This window comes from Nelumbo lutea, chromosome 5 (assembly GCF_056320005.1).
Source record: "Nelumbo lutea isolate HS-2025 chromosome 5, American lotus-T2T, whole genome shotgun sequence".
In the NCBI taxonomy this organism is placed as follows: domain Eukaryota; kingdom Viridiplantae; phylum Streptophyta; class Magnoliopsida; order Proteales; family Nelumbonaceae; genus Nelumbo; species Nelumbo lutea.
In genome coordinates, this window is record NC_142688.1 from 27,698,196 (window position 1) to 27,725,633 (window position 27,438).

General features: G+C 37.6%; 2 protein-coding genes across 2 annotated transcripts in view; both read left to right on the forward strand.

Annotated features, from left to right (window-relative positions):
* Nucleotides 1-17,517, forward strand: part of LOC148851249 (V-type proton ATPase subunit a2-like) — a 46,843-nt gene extending 29,326 nt beyond the window's left edge. The window contains exons 8-18 of the mRNA XM_088942926.1: nt 7,214-7,321; nt 7,520-7,627; nt 7,749-7,897; nt 8,754-8,907; nt 14,399-14,559; nt 14,652-14,858; nt 15,795-15,978; nt 16,073-16,156; nt 16,246-16,439; nt 16,735-16,794; nt 16,957-17,517. Of these exons, the coding sequence (XP_088799052.1) occupies nt 7,214-7,321; nt 7,520-7,627; nt 7,749-7,897; nt 8,754-8,907; nt 14,399-14,559; nt 14,652-14,858; nt 15,795-15,978; nt 16,073-16,156; nt 16,246-16,439; nt 16,735-16,794; nt 16,957-17,161 (1,614 nt within the window). The 3' untranslated portion in view covers nt 17,162-17,517. The remainder of the gene's footprint in view (nt 1-7,213; nt 7,322-7,519; nt 7,628-7,748; nt 7,898-8,753; nt 8,908-14,398; nt 14,560-14,651; nt 14,859-15,794; nt 15,979-16,072; nt 16,157-16,245; nt 16,440-16,734; nt 16,795-16,956) is intronic.
* Nucleotides 17,518-22,103: 4,586 nt separating this feature from the next.
* LOC148851250 (caffeoylshikimate esterase-like) lies at nt 22,104-27,040 on the forward strand. Its single transcript, XM_088942927.1, has 9 exons — nt 22,104-22,338; nt 22,447-22,473; nt 22,602-22,695; nt 22,789-22,821; nt 22,902-23,048; nt 23,140-23,276; nt 23,378-23,515; nt 23,650-23,748; nt 26,414-27,040. Exons 1-9 carry the CDS (start codon nt 22,336-22,338, stop codon nt 26,714-26,716), a joined length of 981 nt encoding a protein of 326 aa, XP_088799053.1. The 5' UTR covers nt 22,104-22,335; the 3' UTR covers nt 26,717-27,040.
* The last annotated feature ends 398 nt before the right edge of the window (nt 27,041-27,438 follow it).

Here is a 27,438-nt window from a genome sequence, read left to right on the forward strand (position 1 = left end):
TCCTCCTCGGTCAACCCATTTTGAGATTCCTTTACATCCAAGTTTTCTATTCGAGAGATTAGGCACAATTTTTGCTCCTCAATTCTACCAAATTAATCTCTATTCCACTCTTTTTATTTTGGCTCTCAACCTTTTTAATTTCTTATGAAACTTGATCCCCATCCATCTTACCCCCCTTTCCTCCTCACCCCACCATTCCTTCACTTTTTTCACAAAATTTGGATGGGTAAGCCACATGTTTTCGAATCTAAAAGGTTTGGGTCCTGTAGGAAAAAATTGAGTACCTATCTGGATAGGACAATGATCGGAGGTGACCCTGGGTAATGCTCTAGCAATCAAGTTTTCCAAACTATTCTCCCAGGCAAGGTTAAATAAGAACCTGTTCAACTTCGAACACAAAGGGGTTTCTTGAAGGTTGGACCAAGTGTAACTGGCTTGCAGCAGAGGTATTTCCTTCAATTTACATTCTTCAATAAAACCATTAAATTTCCTCATGCTTAGTGTAATTACCTGTTGGGGATTACTGGTTTCCTCCCACATCTCATTCCTCTCTCTATAGGAATTAGGGCCATACACATTGGTTAAGACCCATACACCCATCCTCCAGATTCTTACACTTAATGAAAACTGAGAATTTGCCTATCAATTCTTCCACTACTTCCACCACATCCTCCCTCCACAATGTTACAATCCCCCCCGTGGCTCCCCAAGAAGGAGACGAGCTCCAACCTAAACCTCTAGACCTCCAAAAACTCCTCACCCATCTCCCATCTAATTCCATCATTTTGGATTCTTGTAACAACACAATATCGGGTTTTTCCCTTCAGAGTAGGTCTTTGATCACCCTTCTCTTTCTTGCACTCCCTAACCCTCTTACATTCTAGCTAATAATTTTCATCGAGACAAAATAGCAAAAAACCCATGAAAAGGCCATAATCTCCTCATTTTAGGCCTTCCTCCTATCCCCTCTACCACTAAATTCTAAATCTCCCTCAATGTCTGAGATTAGCCTTTCCACTTCAGATCTTTTTTTCTTCTTTGTTCCTTTCCCCCCTTCCTAATACAACAATCATCCTCTTTCTTTTCTCCATCCTTTCCAGCCAATGTCTAAGGAAGAATTTTACCCTGCTCACACTTATTTTGGCTACAACATCTCTCTAAGAATCTTTCATTTTTTTTAGTTCCTCCATCATTGTACAGATCAACTCCCAAATTCTGTCCGCCTCCCCCTTACTACTTCCTTCCATCACCCTCTCTCTTGCATCAGAACCTCCTGGATGGGAAGCTGAATATCTGTTACAGGCATAGCAGACAAGTTAGTACCTAAAAAGGAATTGACACCCATACTTGGTAGGACGGAGGTAGGATTAGAATCACTGGAATTGAGTTGCTGATAGGCGACAAATGATTTTAAGGCCTTTCCCCTTTTTGGACAAAGTTGTGAAGTAGACATAGTGAAAGAATCACTTCCTGACAACCTACCAACTTGGAAATCTTTTCTCTGTGTTTCCGACACTGGAATACCCACAACCATCCTCGCGGCCGATTCTTGTCCCTGTCCACCAACATCCTGTAATTCATTAGACTCAGGGTCAGCTCCCTCGACGAAGGGAAGAGGAGTTTTCACAGCTTTAGGACTATTTTCTTTGCCATTTCTAGTCTTCCCGCCACCTGCCTCTTCAATCTCTTCCTCTAAAAACAACAGCTTTGTATGCAAACTTTCTATTTCAAGTAAATCATTGTTGCTTTTCGGAGACGGACTTCCCAAATTTAAAGTTTCGTCTCTATCAGAATCGTCACTGCTATTTTGTTCACTCAACCAATCTTCAAACCCTGTTCTGTTCAAATCACTAGGCTTCAGGTATCTCGGGTTGCGCCTATCTGGTGAGAGACGGTTCACCAGGTTGGATGGGACCCACTGTAGAGAGCCTTGAGACTGAGAGTCTTGAGATTTTGCGCCTGAACTGTTCGACCGAAAGGAGGGATTCAGGGTAGAAGAAGATAGATGCTTAATCTCGTCTATCAGCTCATCTCTCCTCCCAGTCACGTGCTTACTTAAAGGGTCCCTTGGCCCATTTGTCTTGTAATGGGCCTTGGGCTCAAAACTTGCAATATAAGAACCCAACTTTAAAGCCTTTACTCGAGTTGCCTTCTCCGGCCCACCAGAAAAGGGATCCACTCGACTGGGCCCATTTTCTAAGTCTTTTCCTCCCACGTGACCTCTTAACAAATCACGCCCCCCCTGTTTTAATGGTCGAACCAGCAACCATCTCTATCTGAGGTTGCTGGTTTAGCCCTCTCCCTTTAGACACCCCTGACACCACCTGCGCAAAAGATTTGCCATTTGTCATAGCCTTTTCTTGCTTTCTACAGGTTTGACCTTCCATCTGCCCCAAAGTTTTTTGGCTTCCCAGAATTTGTTGGCCCTTTTTAGTGAAACATTCCTTCCCATTTGAATTAACCAATCTCACAAGTCCACAGCCCTGCTTCAATGGAGGATGCTAGCCACACAGAGACAAAACTCCCCTCTGTTCGTACCTCTACCTTTCGTGGAATGTCTTCTGGCTTCACACCACTTAGCAGGATTGCTACTGAATAAAGATCACCCTAGAAAGCTCCTTTCAAGATTCCTCCACACAATACTGCTATAGACTCTGCTACTTCTTGTTTCCACAGATGAAATGGCAAGCCTATTACACGCACCACCACACCATCTTCGACAAATAAATCCTTGGATTTGGATGTTGGATTCCATTTAAAGACTGTGAATGATCCGAAATCAACCTGAACATTGATAGCTGATATTTCCAATTCATTCTCTACTGGATCTAGGAGGGCTTTACAGTTATCGAAGGGGGTTACTATGAAGACACTCTTCAGCTTCAGCCTGGTTGCCAGTAAGTCAGCTACCCTCCTCCAATCATTAACCTTTTCCTTGGCTTGTATCACAAACTTACTATCCCACTCTTCTCTCTCTAGACCTCCCACCATTCTGCATTGGCCTTTTGTTTTTGCCATGACTACTGGCCCTTGTTTTACGCTGCTGTTGCTGAGATATGCTTTCTCCTCCCTTATGGAGGCTTTTTTATCATTTGCTACTCTTTGAGCAACCAGTCAACTTCCCCCCCCCCCCCCCCCCCCCCCATCCTTGGTTCTGTTTTCCTGCTGGTAGACACACCGGTTGCCTTCGTCCCTTACCAAAAAATTCAGCCAAAGCTCTTTTAGGGAATGTAGTGATTAAGAACGAAGCTCTTTTAGGTAAATGGCTTTGGAGGTGGCCCCTGGAGAGGGAGAGGTTATGGCATGAAGTGGTGAAGAGTATTCATGGTTGTTCTAAATCAGGTTGGGATGCTGGGTTTCTCGAAGGGCTTTGCTAACAACACCCAGAAGGCAATTTCTGGCATTCTCCTCGAATTCCTTAGGTTTGTAAGGTATGATGCTTGCTCCAGAAACTTAGTTCTTTTTTTGGAAGATATTTGGGGTGGGCACTCGTCCCCTAAAAGATCGTCTCCTTCCCTCTATTCTATCTCCCTCTTTAAAAAGAAACCTATCTCAAGGTTCCTCCCCCCTCCCCCCCGATTCTCCCTTTGGTTTTAAACTGGGATTTTGGGTTTCAAAGAGGTTTAAAGGATGATGAATCTGCTTGGGTTTCAGAGCTCTTGTTGCTCCTAGACTCTGTGTGTTTGTATCCCCCTAGACTTGTTAAAAGGATTTGGTCTCTGACCCTGGTTAGCTCCTTCACTTGTGCATCTTTCTTTAAATCCCTCTGTTCTACCCCCTCCTCTCAAGTCTTCCCTGTTAAAGAAATTGGTCAAGGCCTATACCTCCTAAAATAGCTGTGTTTTGTTGGGAAGCCTTTTTTATGTAAGATCAATACTGTGTAAAACTTGCAAAAGAAGAATCCTTATATGTGCTTGTCCCCAAATTGGTGCATTTTGTGTAAAAGAAGAATTCTAATATCTTTTTTTTATAAGTAATAAAGCAGTTTATTAATATTAATCAAGATGATCCATGTGCATTTTGTTCTTGTTCCCAAATTGGTGCATATGGATCATCTTGATTAATGTTAATAAACTGCTTTATTACTTATAAAAAAAGATGGCAAGTGTTTGGACTTAGCTTCTAAACATGTCCAGGTCATCCAGCAGTAGCCATTCAATATTGGGACCGATGGGAAGCTTGTACCTAAATAATTGTTTTTTCATAATTAATAAAATTATTAGTTAACCTTAAGTATGAGGAAGTTCAACCACTTTGTGGAACCCTTTGAGTTGAGAAAGCTGCCAATGTTACAAGCTGATTTTACGTGGTCTAACTTCAAGAAGAGCCCCTTTGTTGTAAGTTAGCCTTTGATTGGGAGGAGGCTTGGAGAGGCTTGGTGGTGAGAGCTTAACCTAGACCTACATCAGATCATTGTCCCATTAGATTATCACAGGAAAGGTTGGGGGGTGGACCTTGCCCATTCAGGTTTGAGAACATGTGGCTGCTACAACCGTATTTAAAAAAAATTAAGAGTGGTGGGAAGAGGACCAAATAGCTTTTAGATGGAAAGGTTACAAATTCTACAAGAAGCTACTAAAATTGAAAGCTAGGATCAAAGAGTGGAATAAAGAGGAATTTGATAGAGTTGAAGAAAGAAAGGAGACTATCATTAAAAGTATTGAAGAAATAGGCCCAGCTGAAGCAAGGAGAAGATTGAGGGTAGAAGAAAGGGAAAGAGATGGAAAATGAAAGATGTTTTGGAGGAGTTCCTGAGAAAGGAAGAAATAAACTGGAGACAAAAATCAATATGTAAATAGTTCAAGGAAGGAGATGGTAACACAAGGTTCTTTCACAACTTGGCAAATGGAATGAAGAGGAGGAAAGTTGTAATAAGTTTGGATTGGAATGGAGTAGTGCCAATATAAGAAGGAAGATATTGTAAGAACCCTAGTGGAGCACTTCAAATCCATTTATGACAGCCCTAACAGAGAAAGAGGGGGAGAGAGAGACCTTTTGGGATATAGAAAATAAAAGATGCTCTCCCCTTCCCTTATTTCACCTAATCAAGGGGCCTTTGTCTTAGGGAGACAAAATCATTGACCAAATCCTAATTGCCAATGAGTGTGTGGATTATAGGAAAAGAAGAGAAGGGCTTGGTTTGTAAACTTGATCTAGGAAAGGTGTATGATTTGGTAGATTGGGATTTCTTGCTAGAAGTATGACTATGTGTCACTACTCCATCTTGGTAAATGGTGTAGCTAGAGACTTCTTTCATGCTAAGAGAGGCCTTAGACCAGAAAACCCTTTATCCCCTTTCCTTTTCACTTTGATGGTGAATGTTTTAATGTTTTTGATCTCCGGGGCTGACTCAAGGAATTTAATCAGAGATTGGAGAATTGGGAGACAATAAGTTATTGTTACTTTTTCTTTGAAGAGTAAAGAAAAAATATTAAAAGGAAAAAAAATATTACAATCTGGATGGGTGTCAAGATGACACACCAAAGTACTACTCAAAACTCAAAAAGATCCACATTATAAGATTGAAGTTCAAAGACATCCCACTTTTGGAAATATTCACAAAGAGGCTGCAGGATGGAAGAGAAACTACATCTCATTGGGGGTGGCATCACTCTAATCAACCAACCTATTTGTGTACTTTTTGTCCACCTTTCAGCTTCTTGTCAAGGTTGCAAATCAAGCTGAAAAGCTTATGAGGGACTTTCCTTGGGAACCAGGGGATTCAAAAAAGGACCATCTAGTGAAGTGGGAAGTAGTCTCTAGGAAGCAAGAACTTGGGGGGTTTAGGCATTGGTAATATTAGATTAAGAAACATAGCTTTGTTAGGGAAGTGGTGATGGAGGTTTCCCCTAGAGCAAGATAGCTTGTGGCATCAGGTAGTAGTAAGTATTCACAGCTTGGCAGCAAATGGATGGGATGCTGGTATTGACCCCAGGGCTTCTAACCTTTCATCAGGTATGATGCTTGCTCAGGTAACAAAATTTTGTTTTGGTATGACATTTGGAAAGTGGTTCTCCAAAAGACGAATACTATGGATGTACTTCAAAGAAAAATGCCAAATTGGTGCCTTTCCTCACATTTCTGTAGCCTTTGCTTGAGGAGTGGTGAAAGGCTACAGACATGTGGGATATGGTTTATTGTTGTTATGGATAATGCATTGTTAATGTGGATATGGTTTATTGTTGCAGAAAATATAGAGCTTGTCCATTGCTTGAAAATTCTGAGTAAGAGAAGATGAAGGTAATGAATCGACAAAAGATTCTATCCTTCTTTCTTTCTAGTGAAGGATGAGTTTCTGTTGTTCTTTGTGTTTGAGGTGATGTATTTTTTTATTCAGTTACTAAAAAAATTTTAACAAGTATCAGAAATGTACACTATGTTTACATGAGTATGTACTTTCTATATGATGTACAATCCAAAGGGGCTAGTCCATATTTGCCTCTAGTAGAGCTCCCCATACAATCCTGCATATAAATTTAGTGCAAAGTATATACTCCCTACACCAAAGCCCGTTGGTTTACACTTTCAGAGGCTAGTAAGTCAGCAATTACATTTTTAGAGTGAGGAAACCAGAAGAAGCCAGCACCCAATTTTGTCAGTTTCTTTGCTTATCCTATTAGATGTCTGAGCCTCCATGGTCCAGCTACCTCACCTTCCTGCCAGGAATGATGGTTTTATAATCTCCTACCATAATAGTCTGAAAGCCAGAAGATGCTGCTGGTTTGAGTTCTTGAAGAATAGCTTGTAATTCTGCTTGACTAGAATTGCTGTTTCCTATTGGTTAGAGAAGGCCATTTTGATTCCCCTGTTAGAACCTGTAAATGCACTCTCTACCTGAAAATGACTACACCCATCAAAGTTCGTTATCTTAATTTTAATAACCATTGTACCTTAGTCTAGCCCTTCCTGTTTAGGTTGATAACACTGTTGACCATCTTCTTAGAATGTTAGTGTGGAAAAAGAGGAAAATTCCTCCATGGTCTTCAAGTTTTTTGTTGGGTTTTAATTTAGAAGGGGGTTGTAAGTTTTAGTCATTATGTCTGATGTTTATTTTGGGAAGGAACTATTGATTTTTATTGTCGTAATTTCCTCTTGGTAATTTGTTATCACCTTATCTTGTATACCTATTTTCTTATTGAACCTTTTCTTTTATTATCAAAAAAGAAATATCTGCTATGACAATCTGAGAATCTATGAAAATTTCAATGTTCAGGTCTCCGGGAAAATTTCTGAGCTGAAAACTACCATTGATGTTGGGCTGATGCACCGGGACAATTTGTTAAAGGCTATCAGCTATCAATATGAACAGTGGAGCCTTTTGGTTAGTTCAAACTTATTCTATTAAATGGAGTCTCTTGTCTCTTAAGGGATGTAATGTGGGATCTTCTTCCATGAAAATTTTCTTTTCCCTCTCTCTGTCCATTTTTTGTATTTAGCTGAAATATAGAAAGCCATTTTTGGTATTTATTAGTTGAATTTGTGTTTAATACTTGAATTTCTTATCTTTGAAAACCTAAAGGTGAGGAAGGAAAAATCGATATATCATACACTGAATATGCTTAGCTTTGACGTGACAAAGAAGTGTCTTGTTGCGGAGGGTTGGAGCCCTGTTTTTGCTACAAATCAGGTATTCTTCATTTAGATGCTCCATACTTCTCCAACTCAACATATAGCAAACCTTTAATAAATCACCTATAAGTCAAAATAGTTTGCTAAATCCTTAATATATCGTCCTTTGTTTTGTGCAGATTCAGGATGCCTTGAAACGAGCAACATTTGACAGCAACTCACAAGTTGGATCCATATTCCAGGTTTTGCATTCGAAGGAATCCCCACCTACATATTTCCGGACAAACAAATTTACTTCTGCTTTTCAAGAGATTGTGGATGCATATGGGTAAGTTTGAGCCATTCCTCTACCATTAATAAGGAGTAGAAGAAATATCACTTCTAATAATTTGGTCAGATTGGAATGCTATACCCAATGGTTTCTTTTTTCTTGAGTATGCTGTAAAATACATCTTTTAGGAGGTGATATGGGTTTCTTACATTTAGAGAATCATGAGATTTCCTAACCATTTTATTCCATGGTCCAGATTATGTTATGCTTTGATTCAATGAAAACTGAAGCTCATATTGGCAGAACTTCATTTTGTGAAGCTTATCTTCTATTATTTCTTATCATACCATCTTTCAAGATGTAAATTGCAATACATAGACAAAACGAAGAACAAGTTCAACGTTTAGGACAAATTGGGGAGCTGGGATTCACCCTAGTATGCAGAAAACTGTTTAATGGAGTACAGCCAACAGTGGGTTCTATTTACTAATCAGTTTTAGGTTATAAAGAGAAATTGCATTCTTCTTGGATACTTTGGACAAGAAACAAGATTTTTATGAACTGTTATCAACATGATCCAACTGATGACAAGGTCATTTTAACTGCAAACCTTATTATTGCTAGGAATTTGAATAGAAATCCTTATGTGTCCATCAGTAGCTGCAATGGAAGTAGAATTTATATTAGATAATGTGTCTGAAATCTATTCATGAACTTTACGTTGTTGATTTCTTTTGAGGCTGTTGTCTTTCGGAACCCATGTTTTGAACATTACAGGAGGAATACAATGATATGCTGCTACGTGTATGATTTTTTGTCCATTTGTATTTTTATGGATGATTTTTGTTTATTGCATGGAATTTAGAAATAAAAACTACTGTTCACCTAATGCAGTGGTTCTTTAATACTGCAGTGTGGCCAAATATCTGGAAGCAAATCCTGGTGTATACACAATTATTACATTCCCGTTTCTATTTGCAGTCATGTTTGGTGATTGGGGCCATGGCATTTGCTTGTTACTTGCAACATTGTTCTTTATAATCAGAGAAAAAAAACTCTCAACCCAGGTAATCATCATGTGGTTTCAGTCACTTGGTTATTAATCCTTTAAGTTATTTGTGTTTGCCTTTTGTTATGCAAATTCTGATAAGCTGCAGAGCATATTTTGCTATACTGAGTAGAACCATATTTTTGTTCTTACTAGGTTCTATTTGCTTTACTCAAATGAAAAATGGTTCTAGTTTATTTTTTTGAAGAAGGTAAAGTACATTTATTTGTCTGAAAAAAGAGTACAACAAGCCCTGGAGAAGGCACAAGAGTCTGCCTCTTCATGGGGATGCTTGAAAAGTCAACCCACTCACCACATAACAGAAAACATGATTCTCCAAGGAGACAAATGAGATAACTCCTTGGCTGCAGAGGCCCAGGAGATAGTTTTGCAGCTGACCATTTGAAGGAATTGTATCCAATATGGTTGCTTTGGTAGGGGATAGGGAAGCTATATTGGGTAGAAATTCCTGCAACTTTTGTTCCAAAAAGAATTCCTGTAACTTAATAATTTAAAGCTTTGTTCATTGGTTAATACCATATTCACAATCATTTTTCTCTGTAGAGTTTTCTCTTTTTTTTTTTTTTGTTTATAGCATCCTCTTGTTGTTAACAATGCCTTTAAAATAGGAGGAAGAAAAAGGATAAAACCCTAATGTTTTTATCCTTTCCCATTAAAAAGAAAAGAGAAAAGGTGGGCATTTATATTACAAATAAGTAAAGTGGAAATTACATCAAGGTTGTACAAATTCAACTTCCATTGCTCGTTCCTTACTGGAGCTACTTACCATCTACGAGATCCTATGAATTCTTCACTTCCCAAATTAATGAACTTTGCATCCTCTACTCTTTTGTCTTCAGCCATGTTCCGGTGAATACTGATGAAAAGTCTGCATTCTTTCCTACAAATAACACAATGTAAACCGTTTGATCAACATTGGAATTTGGAAATAGTACTTTGTACCATGAGCTTCTTTGATCACTTCCGTTTGAAAAGAATTACTTATGATGCCAAGCAAAACTCCAAGGAAGCACAACAAAGTAGGAGTGTTGACCATGAATTGATGCACAAATAGCTAGAAAGGCTAGTACACGCTAGATTAACATTTACCTTGCTTTATTGCTATAAAGAAAATTGATTCAGTATTACATTTTTTTTTCATCTAGACATAGGATCACACTGAGCATGTAGACCTATAATCACATTCACTTCTTATTCTTAAATATCCTTTGCAGTTACTTAGGGTCCATTTGATAACAACTGAATTTTCTGAACTGAGTGACTTGTTGCTTTGTGTTTTCATGAATAAGTTATTCAGGAGGGTTCAGACTCCTTAATGGTTGAAGCTGTAGTTGGATTGGTTACCATACCTTTGAATATTTTGTAACTTAATTATTTTATCTACCAAAGACAAAGAAATGAATCTTTCACTCCAGCCATTTCAGCTGTCACCAAAGAGCCTCTAAATCCTTGGTTTTGTTCCTTAACCTCTCAAAAATCCAAATCACTGAAATAAATTGAAAATGAACCTTTTGCCTATTAGATATCTAGGATTTCCATTAGGAGGTAACCCTAGGGGTAGAGCTTTCTGGGACCTTGTAGTTGATAGATTCTCCAAAAAATGAGCCACGTTGAAGAGGAGCTATTTATCCTTGGGCCGTAAATCAGTCATCAAGGCCACATAAGCAAATCTCCCAATATATGCTACCTATCATTTTTTAAAATTCCCTTTTTTCTGATTGGAAACGGTAACTTCATTAAATAACTTTAAAATAACTTTCCAGATTTAAGTACAGCTGTCAACCCCTAAGTAGGTGTTGAGCCCCAGTTATCTCTCTTACAAAACTTCCCAGAACATACTCTCCCTCACAGTCCCTTGTTTAGCCAACGTGTCAGCTAAACCATTAGCTGATCTCCTTGTCCATTTGAAGCATGCACCGATCTTCCTGTTGTATTGTGGATTTCCCTTATGGGCTGTCTATAAATCCAGGCTCCCAACTTACAAGATTGCAGCCACTCAATCAACAATTTAGAGCCTCTCTCAATCTCAATTTGGTGTAACCCCAATTGTTTTGCATATCTTACACCTTGAAGCAAGGCCATCACCTCCGCTCTCAACGAGTCCCTCACTCCTATTGGTCCTGACAACAAAGCCACAATTCTGCCATTTTCATCTCTGAAAACTCTCCTATACCTGAAGGGCCTGGGTTACCTCTTGAACTCCCATCAAAATTCAATTTCACTCTTTGTTGTGTTGGTGGGGACCACAATTCCTGCACAATAGGTTTCATGGAAGTTGTTGAAGCCACCACTTCCCAATTCCTGTAAATGTCTTCAGCTGAGAAGTCTTTAAGCAAATCCAAAGTTTTCAACCAATGAATAGTCATAATAATTATCCTTTCTACAATTCCCTTTTTTGATAGGCTGTTTTTTAAATAACTGATATAATTATCTTAATATTTCTTAGTATATAAATTTTAATAATTAATTTCAGCATTTATTATTAATCATCCCTAAGAAAAGAGAAAATTGACTTAAAACTAAAAATGCATATAATTACAATAAACAAATTGAAGTGGTTTAGTGGCAAAATTATGGGCATTAAAATGTAGTGACTAGGGTTCAAGTCTTGCTATTGTTAATATTTGTAGAGAGAATCATTAGTTAACAGAATTAATGAGAGAATTGTAATTAGGAGCTAAAATTCAAATTTAAATTTAAATTTGCCTTAAATATAGGAGTAATTAACTAATTAATGAAGAAATCAGACTTAAATGTAGGAGTAATAAACGACATTAATGAGAGATATTTGGTATTAAATATAAATTAATGGAACAAGGGGAACTGAAACGATTCGGTTTATATTGGCCTGTTTCGAGCTTGTATCGACCAATACTGATCTGAAACAGCTCGATATGGGCCTGTATCGGCCGATACATACGAAAAGAAATGAAACACATGATTTTTACACATTTCATGTATCGGTTTCTTAATGAAACGGTACTCATCGGTCAATACGGCCCGATACGTTGCGATATTTTAAACCTTGGGGGTGGCCAATAGAGCCACCTTTGCTTCTCCTTGGAAATTCTATTTTAGAAATTCGTCCCCTCTCCGTTAAAAGCATTAGGTGTAAATTGTAATGCTGCTTTTGGCAAAACAGCCAAATTCTGGGAAGATCTTTGGTGGGGAAACTCTGTTCAAAGACCGTTTTCCTGCCTTGTACTCCATTTCCAATTTGAAATCCAAAATTATTGCTGTTATGTTAAAGCATATTGAATGGGAGTACTTCTTGGAATACGGGTTTTAGATGAGGTCTTGGAGGTTGTGAGTGTGATGGATTTGGTTTCTCTTTTTAGGGTTTTTTTCTTGGATTTCACCTCTTTTTGATGCCTGAATTTGTCCTCTCCCCTTTGGCTCACTCTCTTGTGTTTCTTTATTCATAGCACTTTTTTTAGTTGCCCCTTCCTCTTTCGTATCTTTCCCTTCCAGTTCTTTTTGGCATGGTCCCATCCCCCAAAAAACAAAGGCTTTTTGTTGGGTGCTTGTCATTTGCAGATCAATACTTATGACACCTTCTTTTATATCTTTCTCCTCTGCGTTCTATGTGCCTCAAATGGGCAATCTTCTTTGCATCTGCTAATCTTCTAGTGTATGGGATGGACTCTTGTCTCTCCTTGGCAGCAGGTGGTCTCCTCCCGGGGATATAGAGCTCTTGTTTTAAAAAGGACTTCTTCAACCCCAAGACAAAGATGGGCAGAATCTTGTGTTAATATTCTAGGGTGCCCACATTGTGGTCTCTTTCAAAGGAGAGAAACCACAGAATCTGTGACAAGTGAAGACCCAAGGAGGAAGTCATAGAAACTATCCAATGGAGGGTAGTAAATTAGGTAAAATCATTGAAAATCTTTGAGCCATTTACGAAGAATGATATTCCATGCTGTTGGCAACAGGTAGCAGATTTTTCTACCACTAAATCATTTTAAAGAATTGGTCTCCACCATCAGCACATGGAAAGCTAAATGTTGATGTTTGTAGCATTGGAATCCTAGGACCTTTGGAAATTGGTGGGGTTGTAAGAAATATGACTGGGGATGACTGGAGATTTTATTGCTATCTTCTTGGGACGAATAGGAGTTGCAGATTCTACAGCAGCAGAATTGAAAGGCTTACTTCAAGAACCACAGATGCGTAAAAGGATGGATGAGTCTGGGCAGCATTATAGTGGAGGGAGATTCAATGAATGTAATAGACTGGTTAAAGGAGGCACAAAGCACATGGCAACACATACTTTGAAGGAGGCTAAATAATTTTCTAGAGAACTGGTGTGGGTTGGATATGGATTTATAGATTAGCATATGGTGTGGCTGACTCACTTGCAAAAGGAGGATTCAGTGGGGATGATTTGTATTCGGGAGTAACTTTATAATTATCTTATATTTGTATATATGGGTTTGGGTTAGGTAATTGTGGCTAGCCTGCATTTTGTCATTACTCTTTGCATGCTATTTTTAATCAAAGAATATGCTTTGACTATAAAAAAAGGAAAAAGATAAACAGTCTTTGAAATGCATTGAAAACAGAAGTAATAAGAATCTGTGCTACTGAGGAGTTTCCACATTCAAGCTCAAACGCAATGCACAACACTGTCTAGGTTTTGCTCTACATTAACAGAATATGCTCAGGCCCGAACCCGGACCGACCATCAGGCCTAGGTCTTAAGCCCGAGCCTGGCTAGAAATTTGGAAAAAAAAGATTTTTTCCTTTTTTATTCAATTAAAAACTTTTTTATTTATATTAAAAGACCTCAAAACCTAAAAAAATAATGAAAGATTTCACTATTACTTGAAAAAAGAGAAGAATAATAAAGAAAAAATATATTATTATACATTTTTATTTTATAATACATTATCAAGTTGGGCTCGGGCTGGGTGGGCCAGGCTTTTTGAGAAAGCCCGAGCTTGGCCCGAGAAAAGGTTGGGCCCGATGTTTTAGGCCTGAGCCCAACCTGCAGGCCTGAAATCCTGTCCAAGCTTGACTTAGATCGAGCTGGGTCGGGCCAATCTAGTTGTAACCAATGTTTAGGAAACTGGACTTGACTGGCTGGTTGAACCGGTTGAATTGTGACCTGGACCTATATTTTGTTCGGTTGTACCCTAGAAACTGGACTATGTGAAAAACTGCTTAAAACTGGATGACCTGCCAGTTTAACCGGAAAACCGGTGAACTGGTCCTTGTTTCTTAAAACTGCCCGGATCTCAAATGTATAGAGTTTTTCAAAATGCAAGTGATATGATTTGAACCCATGACCTTTTTTCATGTATATTGAGTTATTACCATTAATCCACTTCATTATGTGTGCTCATACTACACAGTAAGAGGACCAGATGATAGTTCCACTGTTTGTTCCAGTTTGATGTATTCTGTAGTCCATTTATGATTTATGTTCTCTAATGTTATTAGGTTTCATTATCAGCATTAACTATACGTCATATTTTTTGTTTCAACAGAAGCTTGGAGACATCACAGAGATGACCTTTGGTGGTCGTTATGTCATTATGATGATGGCACTGTTCTCTATTTATACAGGCTTGATTTATAATGAATTCTTTTCAGTCCCATTTGAACTTTTTGGTCGGTCTGCCTATGCTTGCCGTGATCCTTCCTGTAGGTATGGACAAAGTACCTTGTTTATGTTTTTGTTATGCATAGAATCTTCTCTTGTTATTGGGATGATGATGATGACCAAACGATTTATTGCAGTGATTCTACAACAGTAGGTTTGATTAAGGTGCGTGGTACTTATCCTTTTGGTGTGGATCCTGCATGGTATGGCACCCGCAGTGAGTTGCCATTTCTCAATTCGTTGAAGATGAAGATGTCAATACTTATTGGGGTAGCCCAGATGAATCTTGGAATTGTGTTAAGCTATTTCAATGCCAAATTCTATGGGAGTAACCTGAATATCTGGTGAGCTAGAATGTCAACTTTTAGTCTTGAATGAATGAACTGTCGAAATAACTATCTATACTATATATAAAAGTGTGAAACTTTTCTTAGACTAAAATTACTCTCTATTTCTTTGTTTTAGAAAGGTATAAAAGTCATTTTATTTTAACTTTAATGCTAGCTTTAGTGGCTACTAAAATATCCATATTTATGTATTTATTCCATATCTAATTGTAATGGTTGAAAATGTAACTTCAATTATTACTTTCCACCTCATTTAATCCCTTCTCATTAAGTCTTATACTTAAGGTATTAGATTCCATTTTCTCTTATTAAATCTTGTATTTAAGTTATTTTCACTAATAAATACTACTAATTAAATCTATGCCAATATTTTAACAATATAAACCCGTATATTTTAAAACTGACTAAAAAACAAAACAATTCTTTATCCAAGTGGTGGCTAAGAAATTCAACCATCTTAATCAAATTGATCAACATATGAAGTCATATTTTGGTAAAGTGAACTATTATTTTTCACCTCATTCAATTCCCTCTATTTAAATCTTACATTTTTTTGATAAATTAACAAAAAAAGATACACCAAAAAGACAAAACATTACAAAAAGAAGAGTCTAGCTAAGCAGGTAGGCCTATCAATGATACTTGAAACTTCACAACTCGGTCCGATTATTACATATTTGGATGAGGTGTTTATATAATCAGATTTGGATTTTGCAATCTGCATCTGATTAATGAAAAACAAAAATAAAAAATTATATAAGGATTATAGAAAATTTTGGTTATATTATTACTATCGTTATCATAATTTAGAATTACCACATGCAAAGCACGTGCACACTTAATAGTACATGCATGTGATGTATTCCTTTTATGGCATGATTGTCCATTTTACTTTGTTTAATTGCAATCACTTCTTGCCATGCATTTCTCCAGGTACCAATTTGTACCCCAGATAATATTTTTAAACAGCCTTTTTGGTTACCTTTCCCTCCTCATCATTGTGAAGTGGTGTACTGGTTCACAAGCTGATCTATACCATGTGATGATATACATGTTCCTGAGTCCAACAGATGATCTTGGTGAGAACCAGCTTTTTGCTGGCCAGAAAACCCTTCAGGTATGGTTTATTTTTTATCCATCATGTTTAGGTCTTCATTCAACACTATTGGAGATGGATGTCTCACTTGTTCACTTCTTTCTTTCATTACCAGATGGTATTATTACTGCTGGCCCTTGTTGCTATGCCATGGATGCTGCTTCCAAAGCCTTTTCTTTTGAAGAAACAACACCAAGAAGTATGCATTTCTTCCAGTTTATTCATTGTGTTTTCCAATTCTTTAGTTGATTTCTTTTTCACCATTTGAATGTCTCTTTTTTGTTTCAGAGACACCAAGGTCAGTCCTATGCGCTGCTTCAAAGTACAGATGACTCTTTTGAAGTGGAAGCTCATCATGATTCCCATGGCCATGAGGAATTCGAGTTCAGTGAAGTTTTTGTGCACCAACTCATACATACTATAGAGTTTGTCCTTGGAGCAGTATCAAATACAGCTTCTTATCTTCGGTTGTGGGCCCTCAGGTAGCCAACTAACGAACTAAAAGTCTAAAATCAAGTTCTGTTATTCTTTGTGCTGCATTAAGCATGTTAGACAAGTTGAAACTCCTAACCATCTGATTATATTGGAAGACGGTTATGAATATGACCAAAGTTGCATTGAGAAACCTGGGTCAAATAATTATAATTCATATGTTTGGGTTAGCTTTCATCTCAAGTTTATTACCTAAGTACCAATTATGACTATAGATCCCAAATCCTGCATCTCAAGTTTATTTCTAGATGACTGACTGCAGTTGTTATGTTTTGCCTTTTCTAGTCTTGCTCATTCTGAATTGTCGAGTGTCTTCTATGAGAAGGTTCTACTTCTTGCATGGGGGTAAGTTTGCTACATTTCAATTGTAATCATCTTTATTGGTTAAATTTAGCTTATCAACATCATTATTTAAGCAATCATATTTCTGCTATTCGTACATATGTACATCACACATTGGTGGATATTTTCTATAGATATGGACAATTAATTGTGCTATGGTTGCAGGTTCAACAACATTATAATCCTTGTTGTGGGCATCATTGTGTTTATTTGTGCAACCGTTGGTGTGTTGCTAGTAATGGAAACACTGAGTGCATTCCTACACGCTTTGCGGCTTCACTGGGTGGAGTTTCAGAACAAGTTCTATGAAGGAGATGGCTACAAGTTCAATCCGTTCTCATTTGCATTGCTTAGTGACGAGGATGATTAGCGTGTTCTGAGTAGAGCTTAGCAGCAGTTACAAGAATGAATGACAATTTGGATGTGCCAAGTTATGATGGATCTGTCAATTCCTTTATTTATACAAGAGTTCTAGAGAAGGGAATTATTGGCCGAGTGCCTGGTAAATGAAGGATGAAATGGTTCGCCTCCATGTAATCCCCATACAAATTCTATTGTGTTTGTCATTTCGTCGTTTAATTGAATAAAATAGTTGGCAGGGGCATGATGGTGGCTATGTGGGTGGAGTTGGTTTTGATCGGAAGCTGGTGTAACAATAAAATTATATTATGAATGTCTTATTTTTAGAGATGGAAAGAGGCTGATATTTATATATGTGTTCTGCCATCTCTACGTCTCCCACTACATGAATATGATGATGGAGGCAGGGTTCAAAGCCCAAGAGTATTGTGAAGATGATTTTTAGGTATCAGATGTACTTCGAAAACAATTTGGATCACTAGACAGCGGAACGATTAGAATGACTTTTGGCAAATGGTGCGTGCGAGAATTAATGAATTATGATCAGGGTCCTGTGGCAGAGTTACGAGCTGCTGCGTACAAATGCATGTGCATGGAACACTGGCGTGTTCACTCAATAGCAGATTTGGATTCGCTGGGGCATGGGTGGAATGGTCTAGTCAAACCTGGGGTGCAAGTGTGCAACAGTATCCGAAAATCCAATTTCATATTCCAGATTTTACGTAATCACACTTTATTCTATTTGGTTGAATTGGGATATGAAATTTATACCGTTTAGTTTATTGGATTTATCATTTATGACTTTTTTTTGTGGTAATCAAATGTTTTCATCAAGAGAACAAAACAAAAGAACACAACTAGCAAACTAGAACAATTAGACCGAGAAAGAAAATAAAATCTACTATCTTGATTATCAATCAAGTCTGCGTCCAAACTTGAAAGAAGCCAGTCCGGAGGAGGTCAGCCAAGTGCAATTTGAACCTTTTAAACCAGCTGCGGGTAGCAAATGAGCTACCCTGTGCAACTCACGCCTTGCAAAGTGGGACCTGAAATTGTCTTTAGCTAAATTAAGGATATCAAAATTCAAAAGCACAGGCCAGGCTAGGCTTCAGTTACACAATTAAAATCTCAGTCGGAAAGCATTTGCCACAGAGATGGAGTCACATTCAACTATAAGATAAACCATGGCCAGGGGCCATTAGACAACCAAGGCCACAGCATTGGTATGTACATGAAGCGACCTAAGTACCTTCTATTTCTTTCTAATGAAAATATATCACAGTTTTTTAATTTTTATAATAATTATAATGGTAAAAAATTAAATTAGATAGGTTCGGACAAATATTTGAATATTTAGTCGAATTTGAATTTCAATTTGGTTGTCTTTTCTTAGGTTCTTTTGGATCTTGAATTGAATTCCAAAATTGGTTTCTTAATCAATTCGAATTCAGATATAACTTCATTGCACCCCTACTTGTGTCCAACATATTGGTCCTACCACCAAATACCCTCTGTAGCATTTACTATTACTTTACCAACACTGTCAGGAAAGCATTCTCATACTGGCTATTGGTTTACGATGTCTCAAAATAAAATGGGCTATCGGGTTTTTAATGTATTAATAAAACTAGTATTGGCTTTTAAGATATATGTTCATTTTAATTCCGTGTAAGCGGTTCACACTTAAACTATTTAATGTATTAAGTTTTTTAAGCTTTTGTATTATTGATACATGTGTGCGGATTTTTTTTTTTTTTTTCATGTTTTGCCAGTGTACATAGTAAGCTGGTTTGTCGTTTGAAGATTTTGCTACACAGTAAGTTGATTTGACAATGAAAGTACCTTTCTCACTAGGCATCCAAATCAGCTTATCAGGCTAATCAAAGGTAGTTAAGTGAGCGTTGAGGATCTTTTCCACTACTTCTGGAAGGATATTGTTCATAATTATGTCTTCATTCCAGCTCATTTTATTTGCATTGATAAGATCCTTGACTAGAAACAGACCTTGGGTATTTTGCCTAGGCCGAAAAATTTTGATCATTCCACATTCGAACTTGAGCACCAGATCCTTACTCTAGCAAGTTCCTTCCCTTAACCACTTCCTTGCCCACCAAGATACTTCTCCATCCTCAAGATCCATTAATTAGGATTAATATCTAAATTTAGAAAATCCTCATTCTTTACCTGCTTAGCTCTAATCACCTTTGCCCAAAGAGATGCCAGTCTCCAAGCAAGTTTTGCTAGGAGAGATCTTTGCTAAAAAGCTCAGGGTTACGAAGGCCCCACCCCCGTCTACCTTGTTTTTACTAATTTGGTTCCAGTTAATCCAATGAATTTTATTGGTTTTTTCCTTTGAAGAACATCACTAAAATTTCCTTTGGGCCTTTTTTAAAGCTTCATAGATATTTTTTGGAAGCTTGAAAAAAGACATGTAGTATGTTGGAATGGCTATAACTACTGCTTTCAGCAACATCTTCTTTCCAACATGGGAGAAAAACATGCTTTATCAATTTTTTGTTTTGTTTTCCACTCTATTTACCTGAAAATTGAACACTTCTTTTTTTGACCAACTAATCTGGGGGTAAAGACCAAGGTACAGGGAAGGTTTTCCAACCTAATTCTTTATATGAAGGCTTTTGAAATCTTGGATAAACATTTGAAATAAACTTTACTTTAGATTTGCCAATGTTCACATGTTGTCCAAAAGCTTGCTCATATAGACATGATTTCCAAGATTTTGTGCCCCTCCAAATTTGCTTTAATACAAATGTAATTGTCATCTACAAAAAAAATAAATGAGAGATTGAAGGGCATTGTTGATTAAACTTAACACTAGAGATAGGGTCTCCCTGTGTGGGGCCTCTCTCAGGCAACACCCTTCCACTTGACAACCATTTATCAAAAACTGGTAGGAGACAATGGACACGCAATTCATGGTCCACCCAACCCATCTCTGACCAAAACCCAATTTTCATAATCTTTTGGAGGAAACCCCACTTCAATCTATCATAATCCTTGATCAAGTCTAGTGTAATAGCCATTACCCCTTTTCTTGCTTTGGTTTTTTTTCATGTGATGAAAAATCTCATGAGCTAAGAGCATATTGTCCCCAACAAATCTAGGGTTAAGTACTCTACAACCCAGTGTAGAATTCTGAATGATAGCCCCCATAGTTTAGTGGTAGCCCTCCCTATAAACCGTATCCTGCCCGTGAATTTGGCATCAATTTACGGTCAGGATTCATCCCTCCTGTACGGTGGCTTGGGGCTACAAAATTCTGATCCTGACTGATCAGTCATTCTCCCATAAATCTATCCTGAAGGAAGACTTTGGTTTTGGGAAACGATTTCACTTAATTTGTTCTTAAGCCTATTTGCCAACACCTTAGCAATTATCTTGAGATTGTATTGCATGAACTTATAAGCCTAAAGTTACTAGTTTCTTTAGGATATTTAGCTTTTTGGATTAGGGTTGCATGAGTAAGGTTGAGATCCTTGATCATAGGGTTTCCTTGAAATAAGCTCTTTACTTCTCTCCTCGCATCATAATTCCTAAACTTTTGGTAGAAGAAATTGGGATGCCATCAGGCGTAGGGGCTCATCTACATCGAAGCATGTTCTATCTCCTCATCTAAAATTTCTTTCAAACTCTATATTATCATCATTGCTTATAACTCTTGGGATCATTTACTTCCTCTATGTTTATTGGGTTAGAGGACGTGAAGAGAGCTTGATAGTTTGATAGTGGTCTCTCAAGGCCCGTTCAATTTCCTTTTGTCCTTCAACCTAAACCCCATTTATGTCTTTTATTTTAAAGATTCTATTTCTGGACCTCTTGCCCTATGATATTTGTTGAGACCTTGTATTGGTAGCTGATATGCACTTTATAGGGGTATAGTAGGGATCTAGTACCAATAAAATGCTTTCAACGAGACCGAATCTGCTCCTCACATAGGGCGCCTCACATGCACATCCTACCATGCATTGGGAACATCTCCCGTACTTGTAAGTTATTTTTCACAGGAGATGTTCCCAATGCACGGTGGATGTGCATGTGAGGTGCCCAAGTGTGACGAGTCGTGCTTTCAACACTGTTCCAATTGGCCATTACAGCATCACATTGGGATCATCTCACTTGTCATTTATGTGGAGATGTTTAGTGGACTGCAATGATTGGTTGGGATGCTGTTGGAATTTGTATTGGTAGATTATCCCAATGAATCCAAATTTTCTTCTTAGAGTGCACTTTATACCGGTCTCTCATCCCTATCACACCATGTATTGAGAACATCTCCCTATGAATAACTGTACAAAGCATGGAAGATATTTTCAATGTGCAACTCAGAACATCTCGTATTATAGATATCACCTTGTCATTCTCCATGCATGATTTGGGTGATGTTTGGCATCGATGATGATTTCTCAAAATTCAGCACTATATAAGATCCACATCAGAATTTGAAGAATTAGTGATTTTTTTTTTTGTTCGGTTGACCGATTATGTCAATTTCTAGGAAATCAGCCAAAAAAGATCACCTTTTTCTGGTGATTTTCTTATTTTTAATTGATTCCGATTTTTTGAGAATGAGATGGCATTAAACATGGCACTGAATAATAACTCTAATACAAAAATAATCGGCCCTTGAAAATTAGTATCAAACATGCTCAAAACTGAGTTTTCAAAAATCAACTTACATAACATAAATGATAACAAACAACAAATTTTCATAATTTTTAAAAAATCACTGATTTCATAAATCGTAATTTTCATAATTCTTCTGGTGTCATACCATATATATCGGGGCGTATAGGCCAACGGATGATCACACGCAATTAGCGTAAATTTTATAGTCAATAAACGCGATGTGGGCGTGGAGCGTGGTCCACACAATCCCTGTTTCCACTCTCCATTTCCATCTGTGTCTTTATATAATTCCAATTTTCACGTAGAGAATTCCTTGTCTTTTACTTTATTTATTTATTTATTTATTTTTATTTGTAATTTGTAGCTTTGTACGATACCGGAAGGGTATTGTACCTGAAAAACTCCATCAATGCAGAAACCTGCATGATTTTGAATGAATACCAGTTGATTGGTAATAATACTTGTCGGATTTTACCGAATCTGCCCTTCGTTCTTTCTCTCGCAAAAGAACTCGGGTTCTGAGGAGCTTCTGCATCCATCATGGTTAGATATCTTTCAGTGTTTGTTCTAAATTTTCTGCTTAATCCCCATCTTCTTTTCTTGTTCTGAGGAGCTTCTCATATCTTGTTTTGTTATTTTATCTTTTAACAGTCGCAAGGTAGTTTGTCGTACGAAGAGGTTAGCAAAAGTTTCTCTCTCTCTCTCTCTCTGTTGATGAAGAAAGAAAAGTCTGGCTTTTGATCATGGTTTCTCTTTTGACGAACGAATGGTAATAGATTCAAAATTAATATTATTTGAATGTACAGGAATTTATATTGAATTCCCGAGGAATGAAAATTTTCACGTGCAGATGGATCCCTATATCTCGAGAACCAAAAGCCCTAGTCTTCTTGTATCATGGTAATATTACATATTTATCTTGTAGGAGATCGATTCACCTTGTTCCTTTCCTTGCATATAGATTTTAAACCTTAATGTCTGCGTTTCTGCTAGGTTACGCCATGGAATACAGCATAACGATGAGAGGTAAATGCCGAGTCTAGTTGTTGGTTTTCGAAATCGGAGAACCAGAAGAAGCCCTAACTGGGATAGTCTATCTGATGCAGGTACCGGAATTCGGCTTGCCAAGGCTGGTTTTGCAGTTTATGGACTAGATTACGAGGGCCATGGAAAATCGGTTGGGTTGGACGGCTACATTTCTTGCTTTGATAATATCGTCAACGACTGTTGTAACCATTTCACTAGCATATGTGGTCAGTCTCTCTCTCTCTCTCACACACAGATATCTAGCTACTTAATTAATTAATCACTTTGACACTACCATTGTTTATGGTTCTCAGAGAGGGCAGAAAACAAAAAAAAAAAAAAAAAAATCGAGATTTATATTTGGAGACTCGATGGGAGGAGCTGTGGCTATTCTATTGCACAGAAAGAACCCAAAATATTGGGATGGTGCAATCTTAGTTTCTCCCATGTGCAAGGTCTGTTTCATCTTTCTCTCTAAATCTCTGAATCTTCTTTTTCTTCTGTGATAACATTAGTATTTACTATGCTTACCCTAACGAACATCTTTATAATTCAGATTGCAGAGAACATGAAGCCTCATCCGTTGCTTCTCAGCGCTTTAGATAAGCTTTGCCATGTTGTTCCAACCTGGAAGATGGTTCCAGCTCCAAACTTGGTTAAGGTTGGAATAAAAGAAGTTGGACGAAGGAACGAGGTATTTACTATTTAGGCTTAGTTTTGAAGGAGTACAAATGCAAATAAGTAGAGTGTAAAATCTTACAGTTTTTAATATTTTGTATGTATTTGCATGGTACATATTTGCACTTATACTTTGGTTTCTATGTTTAGCTTAAATCAAACCCATTTTGCTACAAAGGTAGGCCTCGCTTGAAAACCGGCGACCAACTTTACAGGGCCAGCTTAGAAATTGAACAGAACCTCCACCAGGTCAGTTTTTTTTTTCATTGTTTTTAAATATTTTTCCATCTTTAGAATTATTATTAGTTGTATGGAGAGATGTCTAGTGCCACAAAAAAGCGTGGCCCGCACAAGCAAATGCCCATTTCACCATTTGGGAGGGCTTTCATGCGGCAGCTTCTTGTGGAAATTTGTGAAATCATGTTTGATGAAAAACCCAGAAAGTAAAAAACAGAAAACACGTTCGCATGAGCCCAAAATCGACTTTCAGAGTAGTCTTTCCAAAGCAGCTCAATCAACGCTGAAGCCCTCCAAGCGGGCTCTAAATCACAAAAACCATTTTAGTTCAGTATTTCTGTGATCCAACTTATCAGGGCTTCACCATTTTACCCTTTATTATTTATTTATTTTGGTTTCATGGGACTGTACAACCGCAGGGTGGGATACTGGGATGGAGTGGGGAGGAGGTGCCCATCCCCCTATCCATGACCATAACGCCTCTCAACCCTAGTCCTTGTGGGATTTGATCTCAGGTCTCTGTTACAACAAGAACTTTTCAAGTCTCAACCAAATCAGCATTAGTTGTTACTTTTGGGGTTTATTATTTGAAATATTCCTCCATTTTTCTAACTTTTTCTTGTACTTACCTTGACTTGTTTATATTTTAGAAGGCAAATTTCTTAAACTACCTTATGGTTTAGCTAATTGACTAATTCTATCCTTCTTGTTAATATATTGTCTTAGAATACCCCTAAGTTTTCTGAGAATTGACTAGTTCTACCTTTACTGTTAGTGTCCATTAATGTTCTGTCAAAATCCATACACATGTGACACCACATGAGGTATAAAATTTTTTAAAACCCGATATACCCATTGTCCCTTTTTTGTAAGCCAGGTAAGAATCACCGTCATAGTGTTCCTCCCTTACCTTCACCCTCACAGTGTTCATCGTCCTTTGCACAGTTCTATATCGCTCCTCAGTCTTCCTTTGCAAACCCTAACAACTTCGCCTGCAAGGCCTGTGGTTGGAATGTGTAGAGTTTTCTCTACAAACCACTTTAATGAAGTAAAGTGGAGAATGAGAGATGGGAAGACGAGAGGGAAAGAGAGGTGGTGGAGAGAGAATGGAGAAAATGCTGCTTGCATAGGGATGGACCGGATGGTGGTGGCGATGAGTAGGGTGCAACAGAGAGGGGAAGGAGAGAGGGATGGATGAAAACCCAAGGAAATGAAGAAAAATGATGAAAAAGGAAGAAAAAATGGAAAATTGTAGATTGAAGGAACTCCTATTGAATCATCACCGCTGGTTTGCCGCTATCTCGGATCAGTTTCCGGTTGGGCTGATTGTGTGTGTGTGTGTGTGTGTGGAACAGAAAACTTTCTAGTCTTTGGGCTCCTATTCTCTGCAGCCACCGAGATCCGTTGGACACAACATGATCGAATGCATTCAATATGATCCGTCGAGAATGAGAGATAGAGAGATAAGAGTTTGTCTCTCCTGCAATTTTTCTTTTAACTTAAGGGTAAAAGGGACATTTTATCATTTCCATTACGATTTAACGGCAAAGGCAATTGTCAAAAACAATAGGGGTAACTCTAGACAATATGTAAACAGTAAGAGTAGAGCTAGTCAATTAGTTAAACCACAAGGGTAGTTTAAGAAACGTGCCCTTTGTAGTAGAAAAATGACATAGTCATTTTGCAGTAGAAAAATTAAAAAAAAGATTAGCTAAATGCAATGGCTATGTAATGAGCTGTAGGGATAGCACTTTTTCCCATCCTTGTCGGGTACCTGGCTTCTCTGACACAATGAGTCAAGGATAGAGATTATCCTGGTGGGGACAGAGATAAGTAGTGAATTCTCTGCCCTGCCCTGATCCCGATTATAAATATTAAATATATACACATATAATATTATCTATATTATTTATCCTTGGAGGTTCGTTTTTATCCCTGGATCAGAGCCGGAATGAGACGTGAAGTATAATCCTTGCCCCAAACCTGCCCCACTACCATTCATAATGGGCTGCGGAACTGATGATTAAACCCATGCTAGTCTTAAGTGCATATGGACTACAATCATTAATCTCTCACTTAGCATTTATGATTGGCTTGAGGCCATATTATTTATATCACAGCTGTTATATAGCCATCATATTCAGCTAATTAGAATCCAGAAAACTAAAGGTGTTTGAAAGATTACAATAATGCCCTTCTATTCAATTTCATCCTTAACAATAATTTCAAAAATAAGTCCTCCATTCACTCAAAAAGAACTATTGGTGGACTGGGAGATGGTTGAAAGAACTATTGGTGGACTGGGAGATGGTTGAAGGTGAGTTGGGCAATGGAATGGGGAGAGAAATAAACTAAAGGTATTTTTGTCATATAAAATTAGTTAATAGGTAGATTGGTTGGTGAAGGTTAGTTTTGTCAATAAAAATAAAAATGACATATACAAACCACTTCTATTATAGATTTTTGGTCAATAATATTCATAGAAGATATTGAAAGTATTGTTAAAATTTGAATGAACTCAACTCAAAAGATCAAGAGAATGCAAGAAAAGTGGTGGGGAGTTTTGGACAGCCCCTTTACATTTTATTAGAGATATGTATGCTTATTTTCTTTTCATTACAGTAGTTATTTTTAATATACATTTTAAGCTGAATTCTTGCTTCTGGGTGTAATTCAGATCACATTTCCCTTTTTAGTTGTCCACGGAGAGAAAGACAAAATAACAGATCCGTCCGTAAGCAAGTTATTATATGAATCAGCGTCAAGTTCAGACAAAACGTTGAAGTTGTATCCCGGAATGTGGCATGCAATCACTTCCGGTGAACCTCCGGAGAACATTCACATGGTTTTTGCAGACATCATTGCCTGGTTGACGGAAAAAGCGGCCGGCAGCGGAGGTTCAAGACCGAAAAATGGAGAAGAAAGTATAAATGACACAGTTCCAAGCTCTTTAAGACAAGAAAATTTTTGCAACCACTAATCAACAGCTACCATACGTAGTTATCAATCAACTGGACAACTGGTATTCATTAAAATTCATGGGAGGGGGGGGGGGGAGAGAATGGTAAAAGTTATTCAGGTATCATACCCTTCCCGTATATATACATATAATGGTTTGTACTTTGCGTTGCATTTGATAAGAGTGCAAATGCAAAATTTGCACACTTGATGAAAATGTTAACTTGGTTTGATTTTGCATTGATGAATTTTGTATTCTTATCAAATGTATTTGATTTGGGATGGATACAAACATGAATTTGAAAATATAAATGTCAAGATTGAAATCTACTTGTTTTATGACCAACTTTGAGTGCAAAAAATTGCTCTAAAAATGGGAGCTAACTTACTTTCATTTTGAACGCAAAGGCAGCCTTGTTTAATATAGCATGTAACACTTGTTAAGGTTAACACGGGCACAAATGGTATTAGATTATCCAATGTTCGAAGTACAAATACGTATAATGCATCGGTTTTTTATCCGATTGATATGTTTGAATACAACGAATTATCAAGTATGCTCGATTTTAAATGTTAATTACATTGCTGAGTATCAGGTTTTTGTAATAGGTTGCCATCACAAGTGTTAATAATCATGAGTGTCAATGCTTTTTTTTTGCCTCGACACACAAAAAATATATTGGGGTTATAGATAATTGAATTCAATCCCATTATAATTGGATTGAATATAAGATCAATTCCATC

Bases quoted from the DNA above. Each gene is read 5' to 3' on its own strand.
- LOC148851250 (XM_088942927.1), top strand. The intron at 22,474-22,601 runs GTTAGCAAAAGT...TTGAATGTACAG, and splicing joins GTAGTTTGTCGTACGAAGAG to GAATTTATATTGAATTCCCG. The intron at 23,277-23,377 runs GTCTGTTTCATC...TTTATAATTCAG, and splicing joins TAGTTTCTCCCATGTGCAAG to ATTGCAGAGAACATGAAGCC.